General features: G+C 41.3%; 1 protein-coding gene and 1 pseudogene across 5 annotated transcripts in view; one reads left to right on the top strand and one right to left on the bottom strand.

The window, feature by feature from the left end:
- ATR (ATR serine/threonine kinase) overlaps positions 1–27,339 on the top strand; it is a 191,703-nt gene that overhangs the window by 111,030 nt on the left and 53,334 nt on the right. For all 5 annotated transcript variants that reach the window (XM_036352984.1, XM_036352983.1, XM_036352982.1 and 2 more), the window contains 4 exons: positions 10,639–10,759; positions 12,064–12,201; positions 15,763–15,973; positions 24,633–24,811. In XM_036352984.1, coding sequence (XP_036208877.1) covers positions 10,639–10,759; positions 12,064–12,201; positions 15,763–15,973; positions 24,633–24,811 — 649 coding nt within the window. The remainder of the gene's footprint in view (positions 1–10,638; positions 10,760–12,063; positions 12,202–15,762; positions 15,974–24,632; positions 24,812–27,339) is intronic.
- Positions 477–2,162, bottom strand: LOC118677532 (annotated as a pseudogene).

Genomic DNA, 27,339 nt, shown 5'->3' with positions numbered 1-27,339 from the left:
AAATGAAAGCCAATGTATACAGTTGATTTGTGGAAGGTTTGTATAAACATAACTTGAACACACTTAAAAAAGAGAAATAAAGACAACAACAAATTTATTTCTAGGCCCCTCCAAACAGATTTCTTCAAATATGAGTTTAAATAATGGGCTGGTAAAAATTAAAGAGAAGAAAAAGAATTTTTAGATGGAAATGTTCAGAAAAAAAGGTACTAATCATCAGATGTAATTTTTTCCCCTTGAAACAGCAAATTTTTTGTTTTTTCTCCACTTCCTTGCTTCCCATGAGGATACTGAGGCAGCTGTTTGTTTTGTATTTTCAAGTCCTCATTGTGCACTCTTAAAACTGATCCTTGAGCTGAAGTTCATTTAGTTTTCTCTGTGCCTATTCTCTGTAATTTCTTTCAAAGCCATTCGAGCCTTGGAAAAGCTGTAATTCAAACTTCCTTGCTTGTGTACTTGGCTCGTTTTTGTCATTTTTATACCCTGAGGGGATTCAAGTATATCTTCTTCAGGGAACACTTTTGGTGGGGATTTTGTTGCAAAGCTGAAGCATGACAACTGCTTTCTTTGTTTCATGTCTGTCTGACTTTTCCAATGAAGAAATTATCACCACTATCATTGTCCTCAGACATGGAAGATTCTAAAGCCTTTCTTCTATGCTGTCATCAAAATACTTCTCTTCTTCATGTAATTCATCATCACTGTTACCACCAAGTGAGCTATAGGACTTTTTTGTGTGTGATTTTACATAATGTTTTCATTTTGGGGTCAGCAGGTGTCTTCTGGGATTCAGAGGGAACTACATAATTCTTTTCAGAAGGCTTTAATGGAGAATTTGGAATGTCCATTGTTTTGGGCCCATGTTCCATCATGGCTATTTTTCCTTTTGAACTATTTATTGGTTTCATTGCCAATATTTTAGCTTCTTTGTCATTTTGCTCACTGATAATAATTCCTTCATGCTGTAACTTAATGGCATTATCATTTGAATATGATGTGTCCTTGGAGTGATTTTTGTCTGAAGCATTCTTAGATGAATTTGTCTTGGACCTTTAAAGGCTTTAACACAAGCTTTTAGCACATCTGTTTTTTCCTTCAGAAGAGGGTGCCTTGGTAGTCTGGCAATTGCTCTTTCAGTTACATTAGAATCAGGCTTTTTGAAAATTTTTTCAAAATTGATATCATCACCAAGAGCAGATATAGTTACTATATTGGCTTTCTATTCCTTCATGGCATGAATTTCTTCAAGCAATTGTTGATCTTATCTTTGGTTTTTTAAAAGTGCATCTTCAGCACTCTTCCTTGACTTCAGTCTGCCAACACTCCTGACAAGTTTTCGGGTAACTAAAACTCAGATTCTCGCCCTAGCTCGTTTGGCTCAGTGGAAAGAGCATCGGCCTGTGGACTGAAGGGTCCCAGGTTCAATTCTGGTCAAGGGCATGTACCTTGGTTGCAGGCATATCCCCAGTAGGGGTGTGCAGGAGGCAGCTTATCGATGTTTCTCTCTCATCGATGTCTCTAACTCTCTATCCTTCTCTCCATTCCTCTCTGTAAAAAAAAATCAATAAAATATATTTTTTTTAAAAAAAAATAAAAAATAAAACTCAGATTCTCTTCCCTTCTTTTCTCATCTTCACAACCTCATTATTGAGGTTCAGATTCCACAGTTGAGACATGGTAGATCTGAGAAGAGGATCCGCTGCTGCTGGCATATGAATGCCTCTCCCTCTATTATTACAAAAAGTATTTTCTAATCTTTTCAGTTTTGTAACTTTGTTAGGACTGATTGAAACAGATAAATTATTATTTCATTTAGAAATTATAATTTTAGGTAGTCTAGGCCACATGCTAATTGGATATGTGACCTTGGATAAATTACTACTTTGAGCCTTAATACCAGGCCTTGTAGTAAAATTTATATATATCAAGAGGTAATACGCAAATTATCCAGGACGCTGTAACAGTCACGACCAGCTCAGGAGGAGGTTGTTTGTGCAGATGGGCTGGAGGGCACTGTGCGCTGTGAGGCAAGCCATGGATGGCGCAGCCCCAGAGCCGGGAGGCAAGGGGGCATGCACAGGCTGCTGCTACTGGGATACGTTGCCCCAGCAGGCCCACCTCTGCATGTGAGCTGCAGAGGAAACACCTTTCTTACAGCTCATTGGCTAGGCTCCCTGTACACCACTCTCAGTGTTCTTGATAACTTTGGTAATAAGAATTCAAGAAGGTGATCTAGAGTTTTTCCACCTCACTCCTGGAGGAAAAAGTGAAGGTCCGCTGCTAGAGGGGCTAATAAATGTCATATCCTGCCCTAGCTGGTTTGGCTCAGTGGATAGAGCCTCGGCCTCCTGACCGCAGGGTTCAGGTTCGATTCTGGTCAAGGGCATGTACCTAGATTGCAGGCTCCTCCCTGGACAGGGCCCAGGTCAGGGCTCATGCAGGAGGCAACAAATCGAAGTGTCCCTCTCACATTGATGTTTCTCTCTGTCTTTCCCTCTCTCTTCCACGCTCCCTAAAAATCAATGAAAAAATATCCTCAGGTGAGGATAAAAAAGAAAGAAAGAAAGAAATGGCATATCCTATGAAAGAGACATCTTGAAATGGGCCTAAAGAAAGTTATCATTTTTTCGAGGTGGAGTGACTGGAGTCCGTGTTGAAAACACCTTGATGGCCGGCAGTGGCAGCAGCAGCAGGGTGATGGGGGTTGTGCCTTCTTCTGATCAGCCCGCAGAGGGAGGCCAGACTGTTGTTTGGAGCAGGCCTAAGCCGTCAGTAGGACATCCCCTGAGGGCTCCTAGACTATGATTGGGGGCAGGCTGGGCTGAGGGACCCTCCCCCTAACCCCAGTGCACAAATTTCATGCACTGGGCCTCTAGTCTATAATAAGGAAAGGGTAATGTGCTAATTAGACCAGACATCCTTTCTTCGGGACAAAGCTGCAGCAGGCAGGGGTCAAGGCAGTGGCTGCAGAGGTGTCCAGCCATTGCAGATGGGGGTCAGGGCTAAGGCCCTTGCATGAATTTCATGCATCGGGCCTCTAGTCCTATATAATAAAAGGCCAATATGCAAATTGGCCAAACAGCAGAACCACCAGTTGCTATGAGGCACACTGACCACGAGGGGAAGATGCTCAATTCAGGAGCTGCCCCCTGGTAGTCAGTGTGCTCCCACAGGGGAGCACCGCTTAACCAGAAGCCGGGCTCATGGCTGGCGAGCGCAGTGGCAGTGGCAGGATCCTCTCCTGCCCCTGTGGCAGCACTAAGGATGTCCAACTCCTTGCTTAGGCCCGCTCCTGCTGGGAAGTGGGCCTAAGCCATCAGTCCGACATCCCCCGATGGCTCCTGGATTGCAAGAGGGCGCACACCCGGCACTGGGCCTCTAGTTCTTTAGAAAAGCTCTTGAGTATGCATACTTACATGCTAGATAACTTTTTTTTATCTTTATACACCTTTTAAACATTTTATTTAATTTTTTAAAATATGTTTTTCTTGATTTTATTTTATTTTTTATTTTTTAAATTAAATGCTTATTGTTCAGATTTTTACTTATTCCTCTTTTTCCCCCCATAGCTCCCCTCCATCCGATTCCCACCCCACCCTCTGCCCTGACCCCCCACCCCCCACTGTCCTCATCCATAGGTGCACAATTTTTGTTCAGCCTCTTCCCGCATCCCCCCCCCCCCCAAGAATAGTCAGTCCACTCCCTTTCTATGCCCCTGATTCTATTATATTCACAAGTTTATTCTGTTCATCAGATTATTTATTCACTTGATTCTTAGATTCACTTGTTGATAGAGGTGTATTTGTTGTTCATAATTTATATCTTTTACCTTTTTCTTCTTCTTCCTCTTCTTAAAGGAAACCTTTCAGCATTTCATATAATACTGGTTTGGTGGTGATGAACTCCTTTAGCTTTTTCTTATCTGTGAACCTCTTTATCTGACCTTCAATTCTGAATGATAGCTTTGCTGGATAAAGCAATCTTGGTTGTAGGTTCTTGCTATTCATCACTTTGAATATTTCTTGCCACTCCCTTCTGGCCTGCAAAGTTTCTGTTGAGAAATCAGCTGACAGTCATATGGGTACTCCCTTGTAGGTAGCTGACTGTCTTTCTCTTGCTGCTTTTAAGATTCTCTCTTTGTCTTTTGCTCTTGGCATTTTAATTATGATGTGTCTTGGTGTGGTCCTCTTTGGATTCCTTTTGTTTGGGGTTCTCTGCGCTTCCTGGACTTGTAAGTCTATTTCTTTCACCAGGCAGGGGAAGATTTCTGTCATTATTTCTTCAAATAGGTTTTCAATATCTTGCTCTCTCTCTTCTTCTGGCACCCCTATAATTCGGATGTTGGTACACTTGAAGCTGTCCCAGAGGCTCCTTACACTATCTTCATATTTTTGGATTCGTTTTTCATTTTGCTTTTCTGGTTGGGTGTTTTTTGCTTCTTCGTATTTCAAATCTTTGATTGATTCTTTCGATCCTCTAGTCTGCTGTTGGGGGTCTGTATAATATTCTTTATTTCAGTCAGTGTATGCTTAATTTCTAGTTGGTCCTTTATCAGAACCTCGAGGGTCTCATTAGATTTCTTGAGGGTCTCATTAAGTTTATCAATAGTTTCTAGAAAATTCTTGAAAAACCTTAAAAGTGTGGTTTTGAACTCTATATCCAGCATTTTGCTTTCCTCCATTTCTGTCATTTGTGTCCTATTTCTTTGTCTCCGAATTTTTTTATGCTTCCCTGTGTTGGTGGAGTGGTTTTGTGTGCTAGGTGTCCTATAGGGCCGGTGGCTCAGCCTCCCCAATTACCTGAGGTAGACACTCTTGGTGCACCCCCTTGTGGGCTTTGTGCACAGTCTTGTTGTAGTTAAGCCTTGATTGTTGTAGATAAAACTGGGAGGAATTGACCTCCAGGCCAATTGGCTGTGAGAATCAGCTGTGTCTGCAATGGGAGAACTTCTCTGCTGGACACACCCCTCCAGGCAGGCCTTGCTTCAATGGGGATTTGGTGCTCACTGAGTCTGCCCCCTGAGTGTGTCCTTTATAGATCCGAGGAGCTGCAATCTGGATGGTCCCACTCTGACCACTGGGCACACTGGCTCCTGGGTCTCTAAGGAGGTGCTAATCTAGCCTCTGCCTGAGGCTTTCCAGCAGGAGCCAACTCTGACACAATGCAAGTTGCCCTGGGGCCTTTGGCCAGGGGCAGTTTGTTAGGTAATTATTAGATTGCAAAGGGACAGCCCTGTCATATGCAAAATCCCCCGTGCACAGCTTGGGCGGGGCAGGGTCCCAGGGGATCAACAGGGTGGAGCTAGGAGTGATGGCTGCTCGCAGTCCTGCCCTCAGAGGCCCTGCTTCTCAGTGTCTCGGCAATCGCTGCAAGCACCCCGGAGAGAAAGCTGCCCTCGAGTTCCCACCCATGCCAGACAGTCCAGTTTCTCCCATATGAGTCTGGGTCCCCAGATACTCGCCCGGAACTGGAGCTCAGATGTTGAGACTCCCTCCCGATTGAAAAAGACAACTGACAACTGTGTCCTCAGCCGCCAGCCCTCTCTGCATGTACCTCTGTACCTCTGTATTTTACTTCTGCACCATACCTCCTCTGAGTCTCGGTATGCTTTTCTCTTTCCTTCTAGTTGTAGAATTTCCACTCAGCCAGCCTTCCTGTAGAATGGATGATGTCCATTTCATCTTTTAGTTGTATTTTTGAAGTGGTAGTGTGAGGCAGCAATCTCCTGTGTTTACCTATGCAGCCATCTTGGTTACTCTGACTGTTTTTCTTGATTTTAGAGAGAGAGGAAGGGAGAGGGGGATGAAATAGACATCAATTAGTTGCCTTCCATATGCACCGTGACTGTGGATTGAACCTGAAACCTGGATATGTGTCCTGACTGGGAATTGAACCAGCGACCTTTTGGTGCACAGGCTGATCCTCAACCAACTGAGCCACACCGGCCAGGGCAAAACATTTTATTTCTTATGAACAGCATCATTTAAATACATATTTTATTATATAAAGTAGAATTCCACAGTTAAATTTTGTTTTTTCTTTTTTGAGGATACTACACTCATTTATTTCTGTATTCTGTATTTTATTGCCTATATAGATAGATGCTCACGAGTTTCTGTGATCTAGTGGAAAGTTTATAGTCTTTGGATTCATATAGATCTAAATTTGAGTCTTAGCTCTGCATTTCCTAGTTACTTAACATTTCAAAGTCTCAATTTTTTTATCTTGATAATATGGATGGTCTTATTTACCTTGAACAGTTATTGTTAAAAATAAAGAAGATAATTTTAAAATTTACCTGGTAGAATGCATAATATTTAATTGATACTCAATAATAAATACTTTTTGAATCCCAGCTTGCTCTTTTGCAAGGGGTAGGGTGGCTTGCCTATTTCATATAAAGTGGAAGGTAACGTTTTTGCCTATTTTATTTTCATTTTCCATAAGAAGCAAACATTGCAAACTTTCTATCTATGTCCTATATAATAAAAGGGAAATATGCAAATTGACCCTAACAGTGGAACAACCAGGAACGACCAGTTTCCATGACACACTCTGACCACCAGGGGGCAGACCCTCCATGCAGACCCCCTGGTGGTCAGTGCGTTCCCACAGGAGAAGCTTCTCTCAGTCACAAATTGGACTGATGGCTGTGAGTGCAGCGGTGGTGGCGGGAGCCTTTCCTGCCTCCTCGGCAGTTGGACATCCCCCGGGGGCTCCTGGGCTGTCAGAGGAATGTCTGACTGCCAGATTAGGGAGCAGGCCTAAGCTGGCAGGTGGACATCCCCCGAGGCATTCCAGACTGCTAGAGGGCACAGGGCAGGCTGAGGGTCGCCCCTAGTGCATGAATTTTCGTGCTCCGGGCCTCTAGTATATATATGAAAGCCTAAGTGACCAGCCAACTGGCTGGTAGCTGACATGCACTGACCACCAGGGGGCAGAAGCTCAACGCAGGAGCTGCCTTATGACAACAACTTTGCAGAGTACCATTGCACTCTGGGACCCATTGGGGCAGCGTTTCTTAACCTGTGGGTTGCGACCCCTTTGGCGGTCGAACGACCCTTTCACATGGGTTGCCTAAGACCATCCTGCATATCAGATATTTACATTACGATTCATAACAGTAGCAACATTTGTAATGTATGAAGGAGCAACGAAAATAATTTTATGGTTGGGTCACAACGTGAGGAACTATTTAAAGGGCCAGAAGGTTGAGAACCACTGCATTGGGGGATGTCGGACTGCCGATTTTAGCCAGATCCCTGCAAGCCAGGTCGAGTGACCCCACCGGTGCACGAATTCATGCGTACCGGGCCTCTAGTTCTTTCATAAGAAGCAACATTTCAGTGGTCGTTTATAAGAGTGATCTTAGTAGAGCAATGAGAATTCTTATGATCCTTCTACTTTTATATCTGAGACTTTGAAGGAACCTCTAAGAAGTCTCTCAATGGTGGAAGTTAGGAGATTTATCTGGCTGGGATCTGCTCATTGAAATTGTACTCATAAAATAAAAGGTCATTAGCGGGGCAGTTTTAATGGAAATTTGTTTGAAAGCTTTTGTATAAAACAGCAAGATGCCTGGCTGGTGTGGCTCAATAGGTTGAGTATTGTACCGTGCACCAGGAGGTCATAGGTTCAATTCCCTGTCAGGGCACATCCCCAGTAGGGGGCATGCAGGAGGCAACTGATCAATGTTTCTCTCTCATTGATGTTTCTATCTCTCTCTTCCTCTTTGAAATTAATAAAAACATATTTAAAAACAAAATAAAACACCAAGATACCAGATTAAGCTACAGGTCACTTATATAGCTTAGACTTCTTAATATTTGCTTCATTGGGCCTGGGAATAATAAAGAATTTCCTAAAACCATATTTTTTTTTTGCTGCCCTAAACTTCTATATTCTCCTTTAAATTTTTTTTTTCAGTTAGGGCATTAATATGCAATCACTAAACTTGGATTAAAGGATGGCTTTCTTTGGGAGATTTTATTTTTAGAACTTAGATCAACTACAGTTCAAAGTTGCCATCAAAATAATTTTCAGAAAAAAAATTTGGCTGCGACTAAATAGAATCTGGCTCGAATACTAATATTGGCAATTTTCTTACTAAGTTCATTATAAAGCTTGGTAAATTCATCTATAGAATTACACTTAAGATGATTCAAAATAGTGATGGTTAATTGAGAGATCATTGGATCTTCCAATTTTTTTAGATATTTAAAATATGGTGAAATATATAATGTTTGCTGGGGACCTTCACTATAGGGCATTTATTATATTTCTCATTTTCTAACCTTAATTGGTGATTGACAAGCAACGTACTCCCCTTAAAAGCTACACACATGTAATAGGTGAGAGCTATTCTTTTTTTAAAATACATTTTATTGATTTTTAAAAATATATATATTTTATTGATTTTTCACAGAGAGGAAGGGAGAGGGATAGAGAGTTAGAAACATTGATGAGAGAGAAACATCGATCAGCTGCCTCCTGCACACTCCCCACTGGTGATGTGCCCGCAACCAAGATACATGCCCTTGACCGGAATCGAACCTGGGACCCCTGAGTCCGCAGGCCGACGCTCTGTTCACTGAGCCAAACTGGTTAGGGCTAGGTGAGAGCTATTTGATCATGTTTAAATGTTAATGCTGAGGAGCAAATTGGATCATGTTGAAGTTATAGAGGAAAATTGATAATTGATATAGCCTGAGGATGATAGCCATATTCCTAATGAGTGATTAGACCTAGAGGAAGTAAAATATTTTCCTTTGTAATAGGGGAAGATAAAATTATGGATATAACTTAGCTAAGTTTACAGATGTGATTATGGGAAGCAGTGGTTTATTTTCTCCATGAAGTATGAGGTATAGAAAATTGACCCTGTTGATGCAAGTGGCAGTGGAGTTGGTATAGATATAATTGGGAAAGTGAGGAATTGACATAGGCACTGTGGAAAACAAGAGAAAGCTAATATGCAAAGCTTAGAAGGATTTCTGGGCTGCAGAAAGGTGCACTGATGTTGAAAATTAAGAATATACAGTAGTACCGACCTCATAAGCAATTGTTTTTCTGCTATCAGTCCAGTGGCCTGGATATCATTACAGTGAAGGCAAACATTTAGATTGACCCAAGGTTTGGAGGTTGGCAGATGAGTACAGCTGGTAGAGACAGTGTGGCAGTGGAATGGGTAGAGGATGTTATCAAGAGAGTGCTTGGCCGAAACCGGTTTGGCTCAGTGGATAGAGCATCAGCCTGCAGACTGAAAGGTCCCAGGTTCGATTCCGGTCAAGGGCATGTACCTGGGTTGTGGGCACATCCCCAGTGGGAGATGTGCAGGAGGCAGCTGATCGATGTTTCTCTCTCATTGATGTTTCTAACTCTCTATCTCTCTCCCTTCCTCTCTGTAAAAAATCAATAAAATATTTTTTTAAAAAAAGAGAGTACTTGAAGTAAAGGACAATGAAAACCAAGCTGGTTTGGGAAAGAGGTAATGAAAGGAAGGTATTATAGATAAGGAGAGTTTAGCTGGGTCAAGGGATAAAAGATCTCAGTGAGAGAGAAAATCTTTATTAGAGTAACTGGCTGAAAGAACTGGAAATTTGGGAAACTGTAGCCATAGAGTAAAGTGTTTAAGTACTTCATTTTGGAAGTGATGACGTTTCTTTGTATTGGCCAGTGTGTTCTGATAAAGTGCGGAGAAAGTCATTGAGAATTTCAAGTTTAATTAGATGTCCATCCAGACATTGAAGCCAGTCAGGATGATACGACTCGGGGAAGAAAGAAAGCACAGAGCAATGTACTAAAGTTATTAATGAGCTTGATAATCAATGAAATTGGTAAATGCCCTTAATGAGGAGTAGAGAAGAGAATAGTATTCCTGAGTGACTTGAAGCTCAATGGAAAAGATATTTCTTACAGGAGATAAGAAGGGCATTCAGAGGATCTGAAAGGAGTACTGAATAAGAGGAGGCCTACTGTAATCTTTTGAAGTATTTGGCATGTATTAAGAATGACCTCCCTGCCCTGACTGGTTTGGCTCAGTGGATACAGCGTCGGTCTGCGGACTCAAGGGTCCCAGGTCGATTCCAGTCAAGGGCATGTACCTTGGTTGCGGGCACATTCCCAGTAGGGGGTATGCAGGAGGCAGCTGATCAATGTTTCTCTCTCATCGATGTTTCTAACTCTCTATCCCTCTCCCTTCCTCTCTGTAAAAAATCAATAAAATATATTTAAAAAAAAAAAAAAAAAGAATGAACTCCCATCCCATCATTAAAAAGAATGTAGAAAAGCTCTGGCCAGGTAGCTCAGTTGGTTAAAACCAATGTTGCAGGTTTGATTCTGGTCAGGGCACCTACAAGAATCAACCAAAGAATGCATAAATAAGTGGAACAACAAATCAATGTTTCTCTCTCCTTCTCCTTTTCTCCCTCTCTTCCTTTCTCTAAAATCAATAAATAAATTTAAAAAGAAAGATACAGGAAAAGTAGTATCTTTAACTAGGTTTCAGTAAAGACAAAGCACTAGTGGGATAGTCAGTGGTAGAGTTGATAGTTTCTTCAACTTTATTTTTATTAAAGAGCTTAACAGATGGTTATATAATTATATATTTTTTCAATACACAAATTTTCAAAATTACAGATACAAGAGTTCTCAGAAGTCAACAGATTGGTCTGGAGTAAAGAAGCCAATTTACTTAAGTAAATTAGGTAATAACTTTGCAGAATGGTCAGCATCTTGGGCAGGTTATCTTATAACAAAGGTAAGAGAATTGTGTTAAGAATTTGTTCCCTGAACACAGAAAGTCTAAAAGAAGTGAGAACATCTATCTGAATACATAGCACACACAGGAAGCATTGAAATATTTGTGTTGACAATGATATAAATTTTTGTAGAAAATTTTAGTAGAAAATATTTACTAATAAAGAGTAACAATTTCTCTATTGCTACCAGTTTCTGAGTAAGGAGGTCATTGTTTTATCAAATTACTGTGGTCTTAATGTGTTTGTAAACATTATTACTTTATGTTTGTTCATTTTAAGTTGTAAAATACTGTTTAAAAGGAAGTTAATGCCTTATCAGAGTTCATTACATAATAAAAAATTCTTTATGTAATAAAAGATATATTTCCCTTTATTGGTTACTTTTAAAAGAAGATACATGATCTGAACTTGCCCCAAAATAAAAATAAAGATTTTTAAAAAGTTGAAATTTCATAGAAAAATAGAGGTATAGTTCTGATAATGAAATTTTTACATGCCCAAAGACAAAAAGGTATTCTGTATTCCAAGAAGATGTTTAAGGCATATTTATAATCCACAACTTTTAGAAAATTCATATTTCTGTTAGTGTTTAAAATATTATAATTTATATTGGTAATTTTAAGAAAATTTCTGTCATTTTTTATAAACATACTGAAAATATAATATGTGAAATGTAGAACATAATTGCTTCTAGCAATGGAATTTTTTACATTTTTTTTAAGTGAAGCATTTATATTTGAAGAAGGGAGGCTATAGAATTTTGTAAGAGAATAGTACTGTAGGTAAATCAAAGGATAGGTCATATTAATAAAATTTGACTCTAACCCTAAGTAATTTAATGTTCTATTAAAATTTTTTTCTCCTATAGTTAATCACTGTTTATTACTTATTAAAATGTTAACCATATGTTTGATGTGCTGGCCCAGAGCATACTTTTTGGTTATTTTACTCATCTCTGTGCTCCGGGAATTAATGCTCTAAACTTAATGTTAGCTAAGTAAAATATACTGTAATCAAGGAAGTTAATCTGTAACAAAACATCGTGCATTAAGAAATGAACTGTAAGGGGTAAAGACCATTTATACTGAGGTAGTTGGAGCCCAGGTAGCTGTATTGCCTATAGGGATCTCAGTAGTTCAGGCACTTGGAGGTATTTAGAGTAAAAAGAGAGGCGGGGTTCTGAAAGCTGCCTTGCTTGAGTGCATATGCCTCCCTTTCTATAAAAGAGTACCCACTCTGTAATCTCACATGTTTTTCTTTGACATTAAAATTCCTCACTTTCCCTCAACCATTGAGTTTACAGGTTCGGCATGATCTTGCCAGTAAAATTTTCACCTGCTGTAGCATTATGATGAAGCATGATTTCAAGGTGACCATCTATCTTCTTCCACATATTTTAGTGTATGTGTTGTTGGGTTGTAATCAAGAAGATCAGCAGGAGGTAAGAGGGATTATTTTACTTGGGTTCTGTTTGTCCAAACATTTTCCAGCATATTAGAAAGACTTCATATTAGTAGGAAATGTAAATCAGTACTCTGAATGTACATATGTAAAGGCATACAATATCCTCTTTATACTTTTAATTATAAAAAAATTATATATGCTTAGTGCAGAAAGTATATAAAATATATACCCAAATAATCCCAGAGCTTTTGAGAAGGATACAGAAGAAAATATTAATAGTGGTTTTTCCTGGGAAATGGTACTGTGAATTAGGGTAGGGGAAGGAGAATATTTTATTATTGACTTTTATAATATTTTGTAAATTCAATTTTTTAACTACGTACATATAGCACTTTTTAAAATGTTTCTTTTTAACACCCAAAGTAGCATATTACTATATTCTTAATGTAAAAATTAAAATTAGATGAATAAATCAAAGTATACTCGTTAATTACTATCCTAATCCTAAATCCTCAGAGGTCATTACTGATAATTAATTTGATATATTTTTTTTTCAGGCCTTTTTTTTTTTTTTTAATGCAATTGGTTCTGTTTTGTTTTTTTATGGTAGTATCATATTGTAGGTATTGTTCTGCAACTTGCTTTAATTAATTAATTGAGACAGTGCCACCTTTTATTAGTGCTCATAGTATATTTCCACTTTATAGTTGTATAATGATTTATTTAAATATTGCCATAGTAATGTTGATTATTTCCAATGTTTTGCTTTTACAAACAATGCTATGGTGAGCATGACAATTCTTACTTGTGGACATGTTTGTGTATGTGTGTTTAGGGTGGATTCCAAAAAGTAGAACTGTTGGATTATATAGTATGTACATTTAACATTTTATTAGAGACAGCAAATGTACATACAGATTTATAATCCTACCAGTTGACAAGTCTATCCATTTCCCATACACTGTCCAGTACTTGATATTTTCAAACATTTAAATTTTAGGCAACATGATGGGTAAAAAAAAAAAAGGACATTTTATTGTTTTAATTTGTGTTTTTATTATTCCCAGTAGTTATGTTTGTTGGCCATTTGGATTACTTTTCTATAAACTAGAGGCCCGGTGCATGAAATTCGTGTACTGGAAGGGGGGGGGGGGTGTCCCTCAGACCAGCCTGCACCCTCTTCAATCTGGGACCCCTAGGGGGATCTCCTACTGCCGGCAGTTGGACATCTCTCTCACAATCCAAGACTGCTGGCTTGCAACCACTCGGCTGCCTGCCTGCCTGATTGCCTCTAACCTCTTATGCCTGCCAGCCTGATCACCCCCTAACCATTCCCCTGCCAGCCTGATCGATGCCTAACTGTTCCCCTGCCAGCCCTGTCGCCCCTAACTGCCCTCCCCTGCCAGCCTAATCGCCTCTAACTGCTCTCCCCTACTGGCCCAGTTGTCCCAACTGCCTTCCACTGCAGGCCTGGTCGCGCCCAACTGCCTCCCCTGCCAGCCCAGTCACTCCTAACTGCCCTCCCCTGCTGACCTGGTTGCCCCTAACCGCCCTCCCCTGCAGGCCTGGTCTGCCCCCCGCAACTGTCCTTCCCTGCCAGCCTGGTCCCCCACCAACTGCCCTCCTCTGCGGCCATCTTGTGGTGGCCATCTTTTGACCACATGAGGATGGCCATCTTGTATGAGGGCATGACAGTCAATTTGCATATTACAACTTTATTATATAGGACTAGAGGCCCGGTGCACAAAAATTTGTGCACTGGTGGCGGGGGGGGGTGGTGTCCCTCAGCCCCATTTGTGCCCTCTCACAGTCTGGGACCCCTCGGGAAATAACGACCTGCTGGCTGCTGGCTTAGGCCCGCTCCCGGGTGGCAGAGGGCAGGCCCAATCCCTAGGTGCAGCCCCTGGTCAAGCTCAGAGTAGGGCCGATTGGGGAGTTGGGGCGCCGCCCCGTGTCACACTCAAGGCAGGGTCGATGGGGAGGTTGCGGCGCTACGCCCTGTCACGCACAGAGCAGGACCGATTGGGGGGTTGGGGCACTGCCCCTGTCACACACAGAGCAGGGCCCATCGGGGGGGGGTTGGGGCTCCATACCCTGTCACACACAGACCAGGGCCGATCAGGGGGTTGGGGAGCTTCCCCCTGTCACACACAGAGTAGGGCCGATAGCGGAGTTGGGGCACCGCCCCCTGTCACACACAGAGCAGGGCCGATCAGGGGGTTGTGGCCCTGCCCCCTGTCACACACAGAGCCACAGGGCGATCAGGGGGTTTGGGCTCTGCCCCCTGTCACGCTGCTCCAGGGGGCAGGAGGCCTCGCGGCTCTGCTGATCCCAGTGCTGGGAGGCCTCACGGCTCCGCTTGACACAGGGGCAGTGAGGCCTCGCTGCTCTGCTGATCCTGGTGCTGGGAGGCCTCGCGGCTCCGCTGATCGCAGTGCTGGGAGGCTCCACTGATCGCAGTGCTGGGAGGCTCCGCTGATCCCAGTGCCTGGAGGCCTCGTGGCTCTGCTGCTCCCGGGGGGCGTGAGGCCTCTCGGCTCCGCTGATCCCGGTGCTGGGAGGCATATTATCCTTTTACTATATAGGATAGGGGCCTGGTGCACGGGTGGGGGCCAGCTGGTTTGCTCTGAAGGGTGTCCTGGATCAGGGTGGGGGTCCCCACTGGGGTGCCTGGCCCAGCCTGGGTGAGGGGCTGAAGGCTGTTTTCAGGCTGGTGGGTGACTGAAGCTCCCAACCTCTCCTTTTTTTCTTTTTTCTTTTTTTTTAATTTTGGGATTTATTTACCTTCTATGGCTGTCACTGGAGTGGTTTTCTTTTTAACCTTTGTTTATACCTTTTACATGGAAAGATTTAAAATGTAATGCCAAATTTATCAATCTTACAACTTTTTAATTTTAAGCCTTTTATATGATTACTTCTCTTAATTCAATGTCATGAATATATTTCCTACATTTAAAAAAAATTATTTTAATTTTTCATTTAGCCCTTTAATTACTCTGAAATTGACTTTGTGGATAGTGTGAGATTGTTTTAAGTTTTTTGCTGCTAGTTAATAAATAGTTTCATTATAATTTATTGTATAATCTAGAACAGGGACTTTCAACCTTTTTTATCTCATGGTATACATAAACTAATTACTAAAATTCTGTGGCACACCAAAAAAATATATTTTGTGCCAGTCTGACAAAGAAAATAGGTAGATTTTGACTCATTCACACCAGATGGATATTGTTGTGTTGGCTGTTGTAATTTTATTTGTTTGACAACCTAAGGGAAAAGAGTTAAGTGCCCCTAACTAAAATAGTCAGGTATTCCATTTTTTAAAAATTCTTGGTGGTACATCAATGTGCCGTGGCACACTGGTTAAAAACCACTGATCTAAAAGAATTTTAAAATATTTTTATGTTCACATTTATTACTCTTTTATAGTAGGTTTTCTTTTTATTGGTTTTAACTATAGATGAGAAAACTAATTTATTATTAAGCCATGGTGGGGTGTTTTTTTTTTAGTTGTTGCCTTAGAATGGTTAGTCTTATATATTGGATACTAGTAAAATTATTATGTAGACATTATTAATTATAAAATTATTTCTTTCAGGTTTATGCAGAAATTATGGCAGTTCTAAAGCATGATGATCAGCATACTATAAATACCCAATACAGTGCATCTGACCTGTGTCAACTTAGTACACAAACTGTATTCTCCATGATTGACCATCTCACACAATGGTCAAGGCACAAATTTCAGGCACTGAATGCTGAGAAATTTCCACAAAGCAAATCAAACAGAGATAAGGTAGACTCAATGGGTGAGTCATAACTTCTGTTTATTTTTAATCTTAATTATTAACAAATTAGCTCCTTTCTGGATCAGTTTTATAATTTAAGCATTAGCGTTTAAAAAACCTATGTATTTTTTTTTCTTGGCCTTTTCACTGAGTAATTGTAGTGAATTTATAATTAGAAAACCTCTCTTTCAAGTTCTCAGTCATTTCCTTGGGCAAGACACATACCTAATTTTTCTTTATATAAAATAGAATTAATTTTATCTCTCTTAGTAGATTAAGGATTAAATAAGATGATGAATATATAAACTGTAAAGTGTGAAATAAGTGCCTTGTTAATATTGTTATTAACCTACTCTTCAGTGTTAACTCATTTACTCATGTCACTTCAGTGTATTTGCATGTGTATACCTATACATGTGCATATACATACGTATACATATATATGTAGTGAAGTGTTCTTTGTCCATTTACACTTGTGAAATACAGTAAATCCTCAATCCTGTGCATCACGATTTTAGTATATGTACTGCCGAAGAGAGCGCTGTGGACCTCTATTAATGGGTAGGATTTCCAGTCTATATGTCATAAGTGAAAATTAACGTCCTATTAATTTTTAAATGATTTTAACCAAGATTTGCTTGTAATTAAATTAGCAGGTTATTTTGTTTGTTATTAATTCACTGTCATTTTTAACAAATAGGCCATATGTTGGAAAAAACACTGAGTAATTTAGCTGACATAAATAAATATTACCTATCTACAACTATAGTCTACATATTTAAATCCAAGTGTCACCGCTGTAAATATTCGGGGAATGATCAGCACATGATCACCTGCATTGCATGTGGTAATTGGTTCTGTTGTCACCAGGCCTGACTTTTCTGCTGCAGTTTTAACTCCTGCAGGCTGATGTTCCCAGTGCACTAAGCCACACACCAGCCATGTGCATTTGTTTAGTCAAGGCGATTGGTGAATGCGCGCATCTACGAGACCTATTCAGTATAAATTTAAAATTACAGTAATACATATAGAAAATTCTTCTGTGAAATTAAACTTTTTATACATACTTAATTTTAATTACACCAACATGTCTACATAAGTAAAAACTGGTAATCTAATTTGTCAATTTTTTAACATATGCATTCAGAAAACCTATATTATTATATAAGTAGAGGCCTGGTGCACAAAAATTTGTGCACGAGGGGGGGGGGCGGGGTTCCTCAGCCCGGCCTGTGCCCTCTCGCAGTCTGGGACGCTCGGGAGATAACTACCTGCTGGCTTAGGCCCGCTCCCGGGTGGCAGAGGGCAGGCCCAATCCTTAGGTGCAGCCCCTGGTCGAGCTCAGAGCAGGATCAACTGGGGAGTTGGGGCGCCACCCCCTGTCATGCACAGAGCAGGGCGGATGGGGAGGTTGCGATGCCACCCTAAGTCACGCTCAGGGTAGGGCCGATTGGGGGATTGGGGCACCACCCCCTGTCACACTCAAGGCAGGGTCGATGGGGAGGTTGCGGCACCACCCCCGGTCACGCACAGAGCAGGGCCCATCAGGGGGGTTGGGGCTCTGTACCCTGTCATGCACAGAGCAGGGTCGATCAGGGGATTGGGGAGCTCCCCTCTGTCACACACAGAGCAGGGCCCATTGGAGGTTGGGGAGCTCCCCCCTGTCACGCACAGAGCAGGGCTGATCAGGGGGTTGAGGAGCTCCCCCCTGTCACTCACAGAGTAGGGCCGATAGGGGAGTTGGGGCACCGTCACCTGTCACACACAGAGCAGGGCGGATCAGGGGGTTGGGGCGCCACACCCTGTCACACTCAGGGCAGGGCCGATGGGGAGGTTATGACTCTACCCCGTCACACAGCAGGGCCTGTGGGGGGCGGTTGGGGCGCCACCCTCTATCACCCAAAGAGCAGGGCCGATCAGGGGGTTGGTGCGTCACCACTGTCACACTCAGGGCAGGGCTGATGGGGAGGTTATGGCTCTACCCCATCACATACACAGCAGGGCCGATGAGGGGGTTGGGGCGCCGCACCCTGCCACACACAGAGCCGCAAGGCGATCAGGGGGTTGGGGAGCTCCCACCATCAGGCACAGAGCAGGGCTGATCAGGGGGTTGGGGTGCCTTCCCCTGTCACGAACAGAACAGGGTGGATAGGGAGGTTGTGTCCCCGCCCCGTGTCACACACAGAGCCGCAAGGCGATCAGGGGTTTTGGGTGCTGCCCCCTGTCACGCTGATCCCGGTGCTGGGAGGCCTCGTGGCTCCGCTGATCCCGGTGCTGGGAGGCATATTACCCTTTTACTGTATAGGATAGAGGCCTGGTGCACGGGTGGGGGCCGGCTGGTTTGCCCTGAAGGGTGTCCTGGATCAGGGTGGGGGTCCCCACTGGGGTGCCTGGCTAGCCTGGATGAGGGGTTGATGGCTGTTTGCAGCTGGTCACACACCCTTCAGGGTGGGGGTCCCCACTGGGGTGCCTGGCCAGTCTGGGTGAGGGTCTGAGGGCTGTTTTCAGGCTGGCGGGTGACGGAAGTTCCCAACCACTCCATTTTTTCTTTTTGTTTTATCCTGGGCCAGCTTTAGCTCTGAGGCTTGGCTCCAGCTCTTAGGCCTCGGCAGCTGAAAGCAGGTATCTGGTTTGTTTGGGGTCTATAATCGAAACACTGTTTCAACTCCAGCTCTGAGATCCCGGCTGGCTGAAAGCAGGTTTCTGGGGTTTTGTTTAGCTTCTATATTTGTTACAATGTTTCAAACTGCAAGCTCAGAAGCCGACAGTGTTGGAGTCCTCCATCACTGAAGCAAGCAAGCCTCATGCTCGCTTCAAGCTGCCTGCCTGCCTGCCGGCCACAATCTTGGCTGGCAGTTAATTTCCATATTGCCCTGATTAGCCAATGGGAAGGGTAGCGGAGTTACGGCTAATTACCATATTTCTCTTTTATTAGATAGGATGAACTTTCAGCTTTAATGGACACACTCCCTTTCCCAAGTTAGTCCTTTACATCAAGGTTTTACTGTATTTGCAATCTTTTTCACATTTAAGTTTTCAATTTCAAAGGAGATTTTAATTTCATGGACTTTTTGTTCATTTCATTCATTTTATCCTTTTTGTTTTTCTGTGTCTGGCACTGTTTGGTATCCAGCAAGTCTCCAGATGTGCATAATACATGTTATTACACTACACCCTTCTGTTCTTACTATTGTTCTAGTTTTTTTCTGTGATATTACAATTCCTAGTAAGGTGACTAAAAGGAGAATCTTACTAGAGCTAAAAATGACACCTGCCTCTCTGATATGAGCAGTTGGTGAGAAGAATTACGTTATTAAGACAGTAATGGATACTCTTAATATAATGGATGCTCTTAATGTCTTTGAACCTTTTTTTTTCTTATTCTTATTGCAAGTAGATGAAGTATGTAATCTGTATGCTTTTTTATATTTCAGCCATGTATGTTTTCCCACCAGGCTTTGAGGCTAATTGAAAAAAAAATTGATTAACAACTCTTAAAGAGGTCTTCACTTACACAGTTTCCAGTTTCTGAGCATTTCTCTCTTGTTCCTATACCAGTTGAAGTGCATACATTCCTGTTAAGCACAATAGTTTATTTTTGTAAAATTTCTTGAACTGGCAATAAGTATTTGTTTGGGAGAATTTTTTTCCCCCTCTGGAATATGGCTAATATATTTCACATTAGTTTAACACTTAAATGTTTTTTCCTGTTTCTGCATGTGAAAATTGGGCTATCAAACCAGGTACGAACTCTGTTAATCAGCATTTCTACTAACATTGCAAGGAAAATTAAAGATTTCAAGGACAGTATTTGTAATGCTTCTAAAGTATAATACCCTTAGCATTTTTTATAATTTGAAATCATATACAAATATTGATGAAAGTAATGGACTTATTTTAAATATAATTTCTCTTAAATTTACTATCTTGTTTATTGAAATTTTTAAAATTTAATTCTGTTTCCTGTGTTTTACATACTATTATGAATCATTATTAAAAATAAGATGCCCTAGCCAGTTTGGCTCAGTGCATAGAGCGTCGGCCTGTGGACTGAAGGGTCCCAGGTTCGATTACAGTCAAGGGCACATGCCTGAGTTGTGGGCTCAGTCCCCAGTAGGGGGTGTGCAGACGGCAGCCAATCAAAGACCCTCTCATCATTTGATGTCTCTCTCTCTCTCTCTCTCTCTCTCCTCCCCCCCCCCTTTCCTATCTGAAATAAAAATAAAAATATTTTAAAAATAAATAATATTTTATAAATAAGAATTCATAAAATAGGGGGAGGGGCAAGGGGAGAGGGGTCAATGGGGGAAAAAGGTGACATACTTTCAACAATAAAGAGCTATTTAAGCCCTAACCAGTTTGGCTCAGGTCAAGGTCATGTACCTTGGTTGCGGGCTGTGCAGGAGGTGGCTGAATCAATGTTTCTCTCTCATCGATGTTTCTAACTCTCTATTCCTTCCCCTTCCTCTCTGTAAAAAATCAATAAAATATATTTTTTAAAAAAGAATTATTTAAAAAAATAAAAATAAACAATAGAGAGATTAAAAAGAAAGAATTCACAAAATGGACTGCCCTCATTTAGAAGCTTCCAATTTATGCCTTTTCTTAGATTGCTGAAAAAAAGTACCCTTTTAAATATTTGTGGTTTTACTTCAAAGGCACTTTTACTTTTAGTTTCCATTGTAATAGTTGATAATGTATATATGGCAGGCAACACAGAAAAAACACACCAGATCGTTAACAAAGAATTCTGAACTTTAAATTTAAAAAGGTTACTTTAGTACAGGGGTCCTCAAACTACGGCCCGTGGGTCACATACAAATACAAATATTGTATTTGTTCCCGTTTTGTTTTTTTACTTCAAAATAAGATATGTGCAGTGTGCATAGGAATTTGTTCATAGTTTTTTTTGAAACTATAGTCCGGCCCTCCAACGGTCTGAGGGACAGTGAACTGGCCCCCTGTTTAAAAAGTTTGTGGACCCCTGCTTTAGTATTTCTTTTTTCTACCAATAGCTATACTGTATCAGTGTTTTTAGAGGTATCAATAATAAATAACTCATCTCTGTATCTTTTGTATCATATTTATATCTTTTCTACATTTCATATAGTTTTATAATTAACCCTCACCACAACATTGTAAGGAAGGCAGGATAGATAATAATATTTCCCTTTTATTTATGAGGAAACAAAAGTTCAAATAAGTTAAATGACTATCTAAGGTAAAGTAAATAATGTGAAGTTGAAGCAAAAATTCTCTGAGCAATCACCTTGTTTTTTTTTTTTAATTAAATCTTTATTGTTCAGATTATTACAGTTGTTCCTCTTTTTTCCCCCCATTGCTACCCTCCACCTGGTTCCCACCCCATCCTCTGCCCTTACCCCCTTCCCCGCACCTGTCCTCATCCATAGGTGTATGATTTTTGTCCAGTCTCTTACCACACCCCCGACACTCCTTTCCCACCCAAAAATAGTCAGTCCACTCCCGTTCTATGCCCCTGATTCTATTATATTCACCAGTTTATTCTGTTCATCAGATTATTTATTCACTTGATTTTTAGATTCACTTGTTGATAGATGTGTATTTCCTATTCATAATTTTTATTTTTACCTTTTTCTTCTTCCTCTTTTTAAAGGATACCTTTCAGCATTTCGTATAATACTGGTTTGGTGTTGATGAACTCCTTTAGCTTTTTCTTATCTGTGAAGCTCTTTATCTGACCTTCGATTCTGAATGATAGCTTTGCTGGGTAAAGCAATCTTGGTTGTAGGTTCTTGGTATTCATCACTTTGAATATTTCTTGCCACTCCCTTCTGGCCTGCAAAGTTTCTGTTGAGAAATCAGCTGACAGTCATATGGGTACTCCCTTGTAGGTAACTGATTTTTTTTTCTTGCTTCTTTTAAGATTCTCTCTTTGTTTTTTGCTCTTGGCATTTTAATTATGATGTGTCTTGGTATGGTCCTCTTTGGATTCCTTTTGTTTGGGGTTCTCTGCGCTTCCTGGACTTGTAAGTCTATTTCTTTCACCAGGTAGGGGAAGTTTTCTGTCATTATTTCTTCAAATAGGTTTTCAGTATCTTGCTCTCTCTCATCTTCTGGCACCCCCATAATTCGGACCTTGGTACGTTTGAAGTTGTCCCAGAGACTCCTTACACTATCTTCGTATTCTTGGATTCTTTTTTCATTTTGCTTTTCTGGTTGGGTGTTTTTTGCTTCTTCATATTTCAAATCTTTGACTTGATTCTTGCGATCTTCTAGTCTGCTGTTGGAACTCTGTATAATATTCTTTTTTTTTCTTTTTTTCTGCCTATTATAGTCCTAAGGAAGGACTAAGTGAGATATTATTTTATTTTTATTCCAATGGGTCAATTTGTAGTGGATGTATCCTAGGGCCCCACCAGGTAGGGGCATGGTGAAAAAAGCAAAAAGCAGATGTAGTCATTGAGTCTGAACTCGATATGGAAGGATTAGCAGGGTTTCCACAGGTGTGTAGGAGCTGGGGTATGGAGATGGGTACTGCTGGGGTCCAGCCCCAACAGGTCCAGGGGTCCTCAAAGGTGTGGACGGAGTCGGCGAAGAAGGAAGGGCACGGAGGCAGCGTTCAGTTGATCAGCAGCCTAGCCAGGATCTCCAGCCAAGTTCTGTCTAGGTTCTCTTGCCAGGTTCTTTTGCCATGTTCTCTCGCTAGGTTCTCCAGCCAGGTTCGGTCACCAGGTTCTGTGACCAGGTTCTATCCAGGTTCTTTTGCCATGTTCTCTCGCTAGGTTCTCCAGCCAGGTTCAGTCGCCAGGTTCTGTCTAGGTCAGCCGTGGGCAAACTATGGCTCGTGGGCCGAATCCGGCCCGTTTGAAATGAATAAAACTAAAAAAAAAAAGACCATATCCTTTTATGTAATGATGTTTACTTTGAATTTATATTAGTTCACACAAACACTCCATCCATGCTTTTGTTCCGGCCCTCCGGTCCAGTTTAAGAACCCATTGTGCCCCTCGAGTCAAAAAGTTTGTCCCCCCCCCCCCCCCCCCAGTCTCTCTCGCTAGGTTCTGTCTCTAGGTTCTGTGTCTGTATAATATTCTTTATTTCAGTCAGTGTATGCTTAATTTCTGGTTGGTCCTTTTTCATAACCTTGAGGGTCTCACTAAATTTATCGGCGGTCTCAGTAGACATATTGAGGTTCTTACTAAATTTATCGTCAGTTTCTAGAAAATTCTTGAAAAACCTTGTACAGTGGGGTCTTGACTTACGAGTTTAATTTGTCCGAGACCAAACTCGTTAAGGAGCTCGTTAACTCAAATTACTCTGTCAACTCAATGCAAAACATCTGCAAGAGATAGCTGGTATCTCAAAAAACTCGTTAGTCGGGACACTTGTAAGTCAAGGCCGCACTGTAAGTGTGGTTTTGAACTCTCTATCCAGTAGTTTGCTTTCCTCCATTTCTGTCAGTTGTGACCTGTTTCTTTGTCTCCACATTTTTTATGCTTCCCTGTGTTGATAGAGTGGCTTTCTGTGCTAGGTGTCCTATAGGGCCCAGTGGTTTAGTCTCCCCAATTATCTGAGGTAGACACTCTTGGTGCACCCCTTTGTGGGCTTTGTGCACAGTCATGTTGTAGTTAAGCCTTGATTGTTGTAGGTATCACTGGGAGGAATTGACCTCCAGGCCAATTGGCTGTGAGAATCAGCTGTGGCTGCAGTGGGGGAACTTTTGTGCTGAAGACACCCTTCTGGGGCAAGACTTGCTTCAGTGGGGCTTTGGTGCTCACTGAGTCTGCCCCCTGAGTGTGTCCCTTATGGATCTGAGGAGTTGTAATCTGGATGGTCCCACTCTGACCACTGGGTACACTGGCTCTTGGATCTCTAAGGAGGTGCTAATTTAGACTTTGGCTGAGGCTACCTAGCAGGAGCCCAGCTGTGAAGCAATGCAAGCTGCTTTGGGGCCTTGGGCCTTCTTTTGGAAGTTCTGGGTTTCTCTGACCCAGCTGCAGTTTGTTAGGTAATTTTCAGATTGCAACGGGCAAGGCCTTTCATACGCAAAAGCCTCTGCACACAGCTTGGGTGGGGCGGGGTCTCTGGGGATCAACAGGGCGGAGCAAGCAGCTATGGCTGCTCCTCAGTCCTACCCTAAGAGGCCCCGCTTCTCAGTGTCCCAGTACTCACTGCCAGTACCTCTGAAAGAAAGCCTCCCTCGAGTTCCAACGGATGCCAAACAGTCCAGTTTCTCCTGTATGAGTCTGGGCCCCCAGATACTCGCCCGGAACTGGAGTTCAGAGCAGTCAGGAGCTTGAAACTCTCTCCCGATTGAAAAAGACAACCATCTCCTCAGTTTCCAGCCCTTTCCGCGTGAGCCGCGTCCTCAGCTGCTTTTCTCTTTCCTTCTAGTTGTAAAATTTCCACTCAGCCAGCCTTCCTGTGGTTCTGGATGTGTCCGTTTTGTCTTTTAGTTGTATTTTGGAAATTGTTGTGCGAAGCAGCAATTTCCGGTGTTTACCTATGCCGCCATCTTGGTTTCTCTAGCAATCATCTTGTTGATAGTTGCATTCTAAATATGATACCCTAATACATTTTGATAATTTTGTTAGTGAAATATATTGAATTTAAAATACGAAAATTGAAATTATAATTAACACTTTTAAAATTTTTTTTTCTAAGTCTTTAATTATTTAATTATCTTTTTATAATCTAGTATCTACTGTGGATCATGAAGACTATCAGAGTGTAACTCGTTTTCTTGACCTCATACCTCAGGATACTCTGGCAGTAGCTTCTTTTCGCTCTAAAGCATACACAAGAGCTGTAATGCACTTTGAATCATTTATTACAGAAAAGAAGCAAGATATTCAAGAGCATCTTGGATTTTTACAGGTTTGAAATTCATATTGTGAATTTAATAATGTTTATTGCTACTCTTTTTATGAGGAAATGAAATATTGTTCATTTTATGGAGTGTTTTAGATGCTGTGCTAGGAACTAGATATTTGTAAGTACTTTAGAAGCTTACAGATTAGTGTGGAGAGATAAACACCAATTTGGTGTAATATCTTAAGTATACAGTGACATAGATATGCCCTGAGGAAAGACATTTAACTCATCTTCTATGTAGGGTGTGATGAAAGATGGGAGTGGCTGAGAAAGGATTCAGTAAGGGCTTCTTGAAGATGATATCTAAGGGGTCTTAAAGAAAGAATGAATGATAGGTACAAGGAGGAGGCAAGACATTCCAGGCAGTGCATCCCTATGGATTTGAGAAAGAGTGCCCATATAGAATGTCAGAGGAAAGATAAATCACAGACGATTGTAGAGGATTTGAACCAGGAAGTGCTTTAGTCAGAATTGCATTTTAGCTAAATGCCTATGGCAGTCATGGAGGAAGGACTTTAAAGGGCTATAATTCAAGGCAAGCAGGCCATTACTATTGTGAGAAACGTGGGCCTGAATTTGGGGGTGGGTGGATAGGGGGATGTACTGGTTGTAACAGGCATCAGCCATGGCAATGCTGCTGAAAAAGTGGTTTAGGTGATAATGTTATGACTGTGTGGGGAAGAAAAGAAACTAAGGGCAGGTGGGACTAATTCAATGGGACTTAAATAAGAGGTCAAAATTGGTGGGCTTTTTTCAGTAGAAAAACAAAGTGTGGTGAGAGAACTGGAAAATTAGTAGCTTTTAATCTGAATAAATATTAGCCCTCTTCCTGTTGTTTTCTTCCTTATCTAGTTTGAGTCTTTTGTTCATTGTTAAAATCATTCCCTTTACAAGGATATTTAACTCCCTTGTCTTTCTTCAATCCTTCTGTATTGTACTCATTTTGTAAAACTTCAACCCTGAATAAATTCACCCAAATGCCTTCCCAGTATCTGCATGTAAGCAGCTGAACATTGTGTAGAAAAATATCACAATCACAGAATTGGCTTTTAACTTATAATTTCAACCATAAGCTGGACTCTTTAATACTCTCTTCAGTTCTTCTACTGGTAAATGTTTCTTTCGTAAACCCACTTTCTCACTCTTCAAGATAACCTTCTCTTCATTTCTTACCTTCCATCTCATTTACTCTCAGCTGATGTTCTTGCTTCATTGTTCATTAGGAAAATAGAAACCAAATATCTATCAAATCTGAAAGCACACTGGCTGTTGCACCATATTCTTTTCCTTCCCTTCTGTTGTTCCTAAGGAAGGGTTCCCTGACAAAATTCAGCCCTTTCATTTATAGTTTCAATTTTTAAGGCTTTCACTCCTTCAAATATTTCTGCTTTCTCTAGTATCAATAATTTATTTTTCAGCCAGAGTATATAAGTATATAGATGTGCTCTGATATCTCCTATTTAAATTTTTTATAATTTCCTCATTTTAGCTACTCCTTCAGATGCTTTCCCTTTACAGTCATTTTTTTAAAGAATCATCTAAAAAAAAAAAAAAAGAATCGTCTATCTTCCCTGTATTCACTTCTTACTTTCCATTCAGTCTTTACCCAGTCCAACAAGTCTTTTTTCTCCATTCTGCTGACACTATTCTTGCTAAGAAATTCAGTGAGCTTATGTTACCAAATCCAATCAATGTTTTCAAATCCTCATTTGCTTAACCTCACAACATTATTAGACCACTCCTTTCTTAAATAAGACATTTGCTTTTCTCCCACAACTCCTGGGATACCAACATTCTCTAGGTTTCTTCAAATTACTTTGGTTTCTGTTCTCAGTTTCCTTTGCTAGTTCTTCCTTATTTATAAACTAGAGGCATGGTGCACGAAATTCTTGCACTGGGACGGGGGAGGGTCCCTCAGCCCAGCCTGCGCCCTGTCGCAGTCTGGGACTCCTTGCTCCTTACTGCCTGCCTGCTCGCTGCTCCTTACCACTTGGCTCACTGCTCCTTAGTGCTGCTGCAGAAGCGGGAGAGGGTCGTGCACCCCAGCTGCACTCTCCAGCCATGAGCCCGGCTTCTGGATGAGCAGCGCTTCCCCTGGTGTTCAGTGCACATCATAGCGACTGGTCATTCTGGTTGTTCTGCTGTAAGGGTCACTTAGGCTTTTATTTTATAGATATAATACTCTTCTTCCCTTGCCCTCTTTTCTTCTCTCTCTCTATTCATTTCTTAAATCATGCCATTCTTTCCCCTGCCATCTTTGTGCTAATTGCCCCATAGATTTTTATCTTTAACCGGAATATCCCATTGGAACTCAGATTTGATGTCTTGGGTTTCTTGAAGGCATCTAAATACCAGCATTTTAAAGTGCTTGCTTAAATGTTTTTGTTTTAAAATGCAGTAAAACACATAAACTATACTCAACAGAATTTATTTGAAATTGGGTTCAAAATGTGTTCAGACCCTTGAAGTTCTTTACAGCTCTTGTTGTCAATAACAGTTACTAATGTAGGTGTGTATTTAAATGGAATGGA

The sequence above is a fragment of the Myotis myotis genome, unplaced genomic scaffold (assembly GCF_014108235.1).
Source record: "Myotis myotis isolate mMyoMyo1 unplaced genomic scaffold, mMyoMyo1.p scaffold_m19_p_2, whole genome shotgun sequence".
Taxonomy (NCBI): Eukaryota; Metazoa; Chordata; class Mammalia; order Chiroptera; family Vespertilionidae; genus Myotis; species Myotis myotis.
This window is presented reverse-complemented; position numbering and strand designations above follow the sequence as displayed.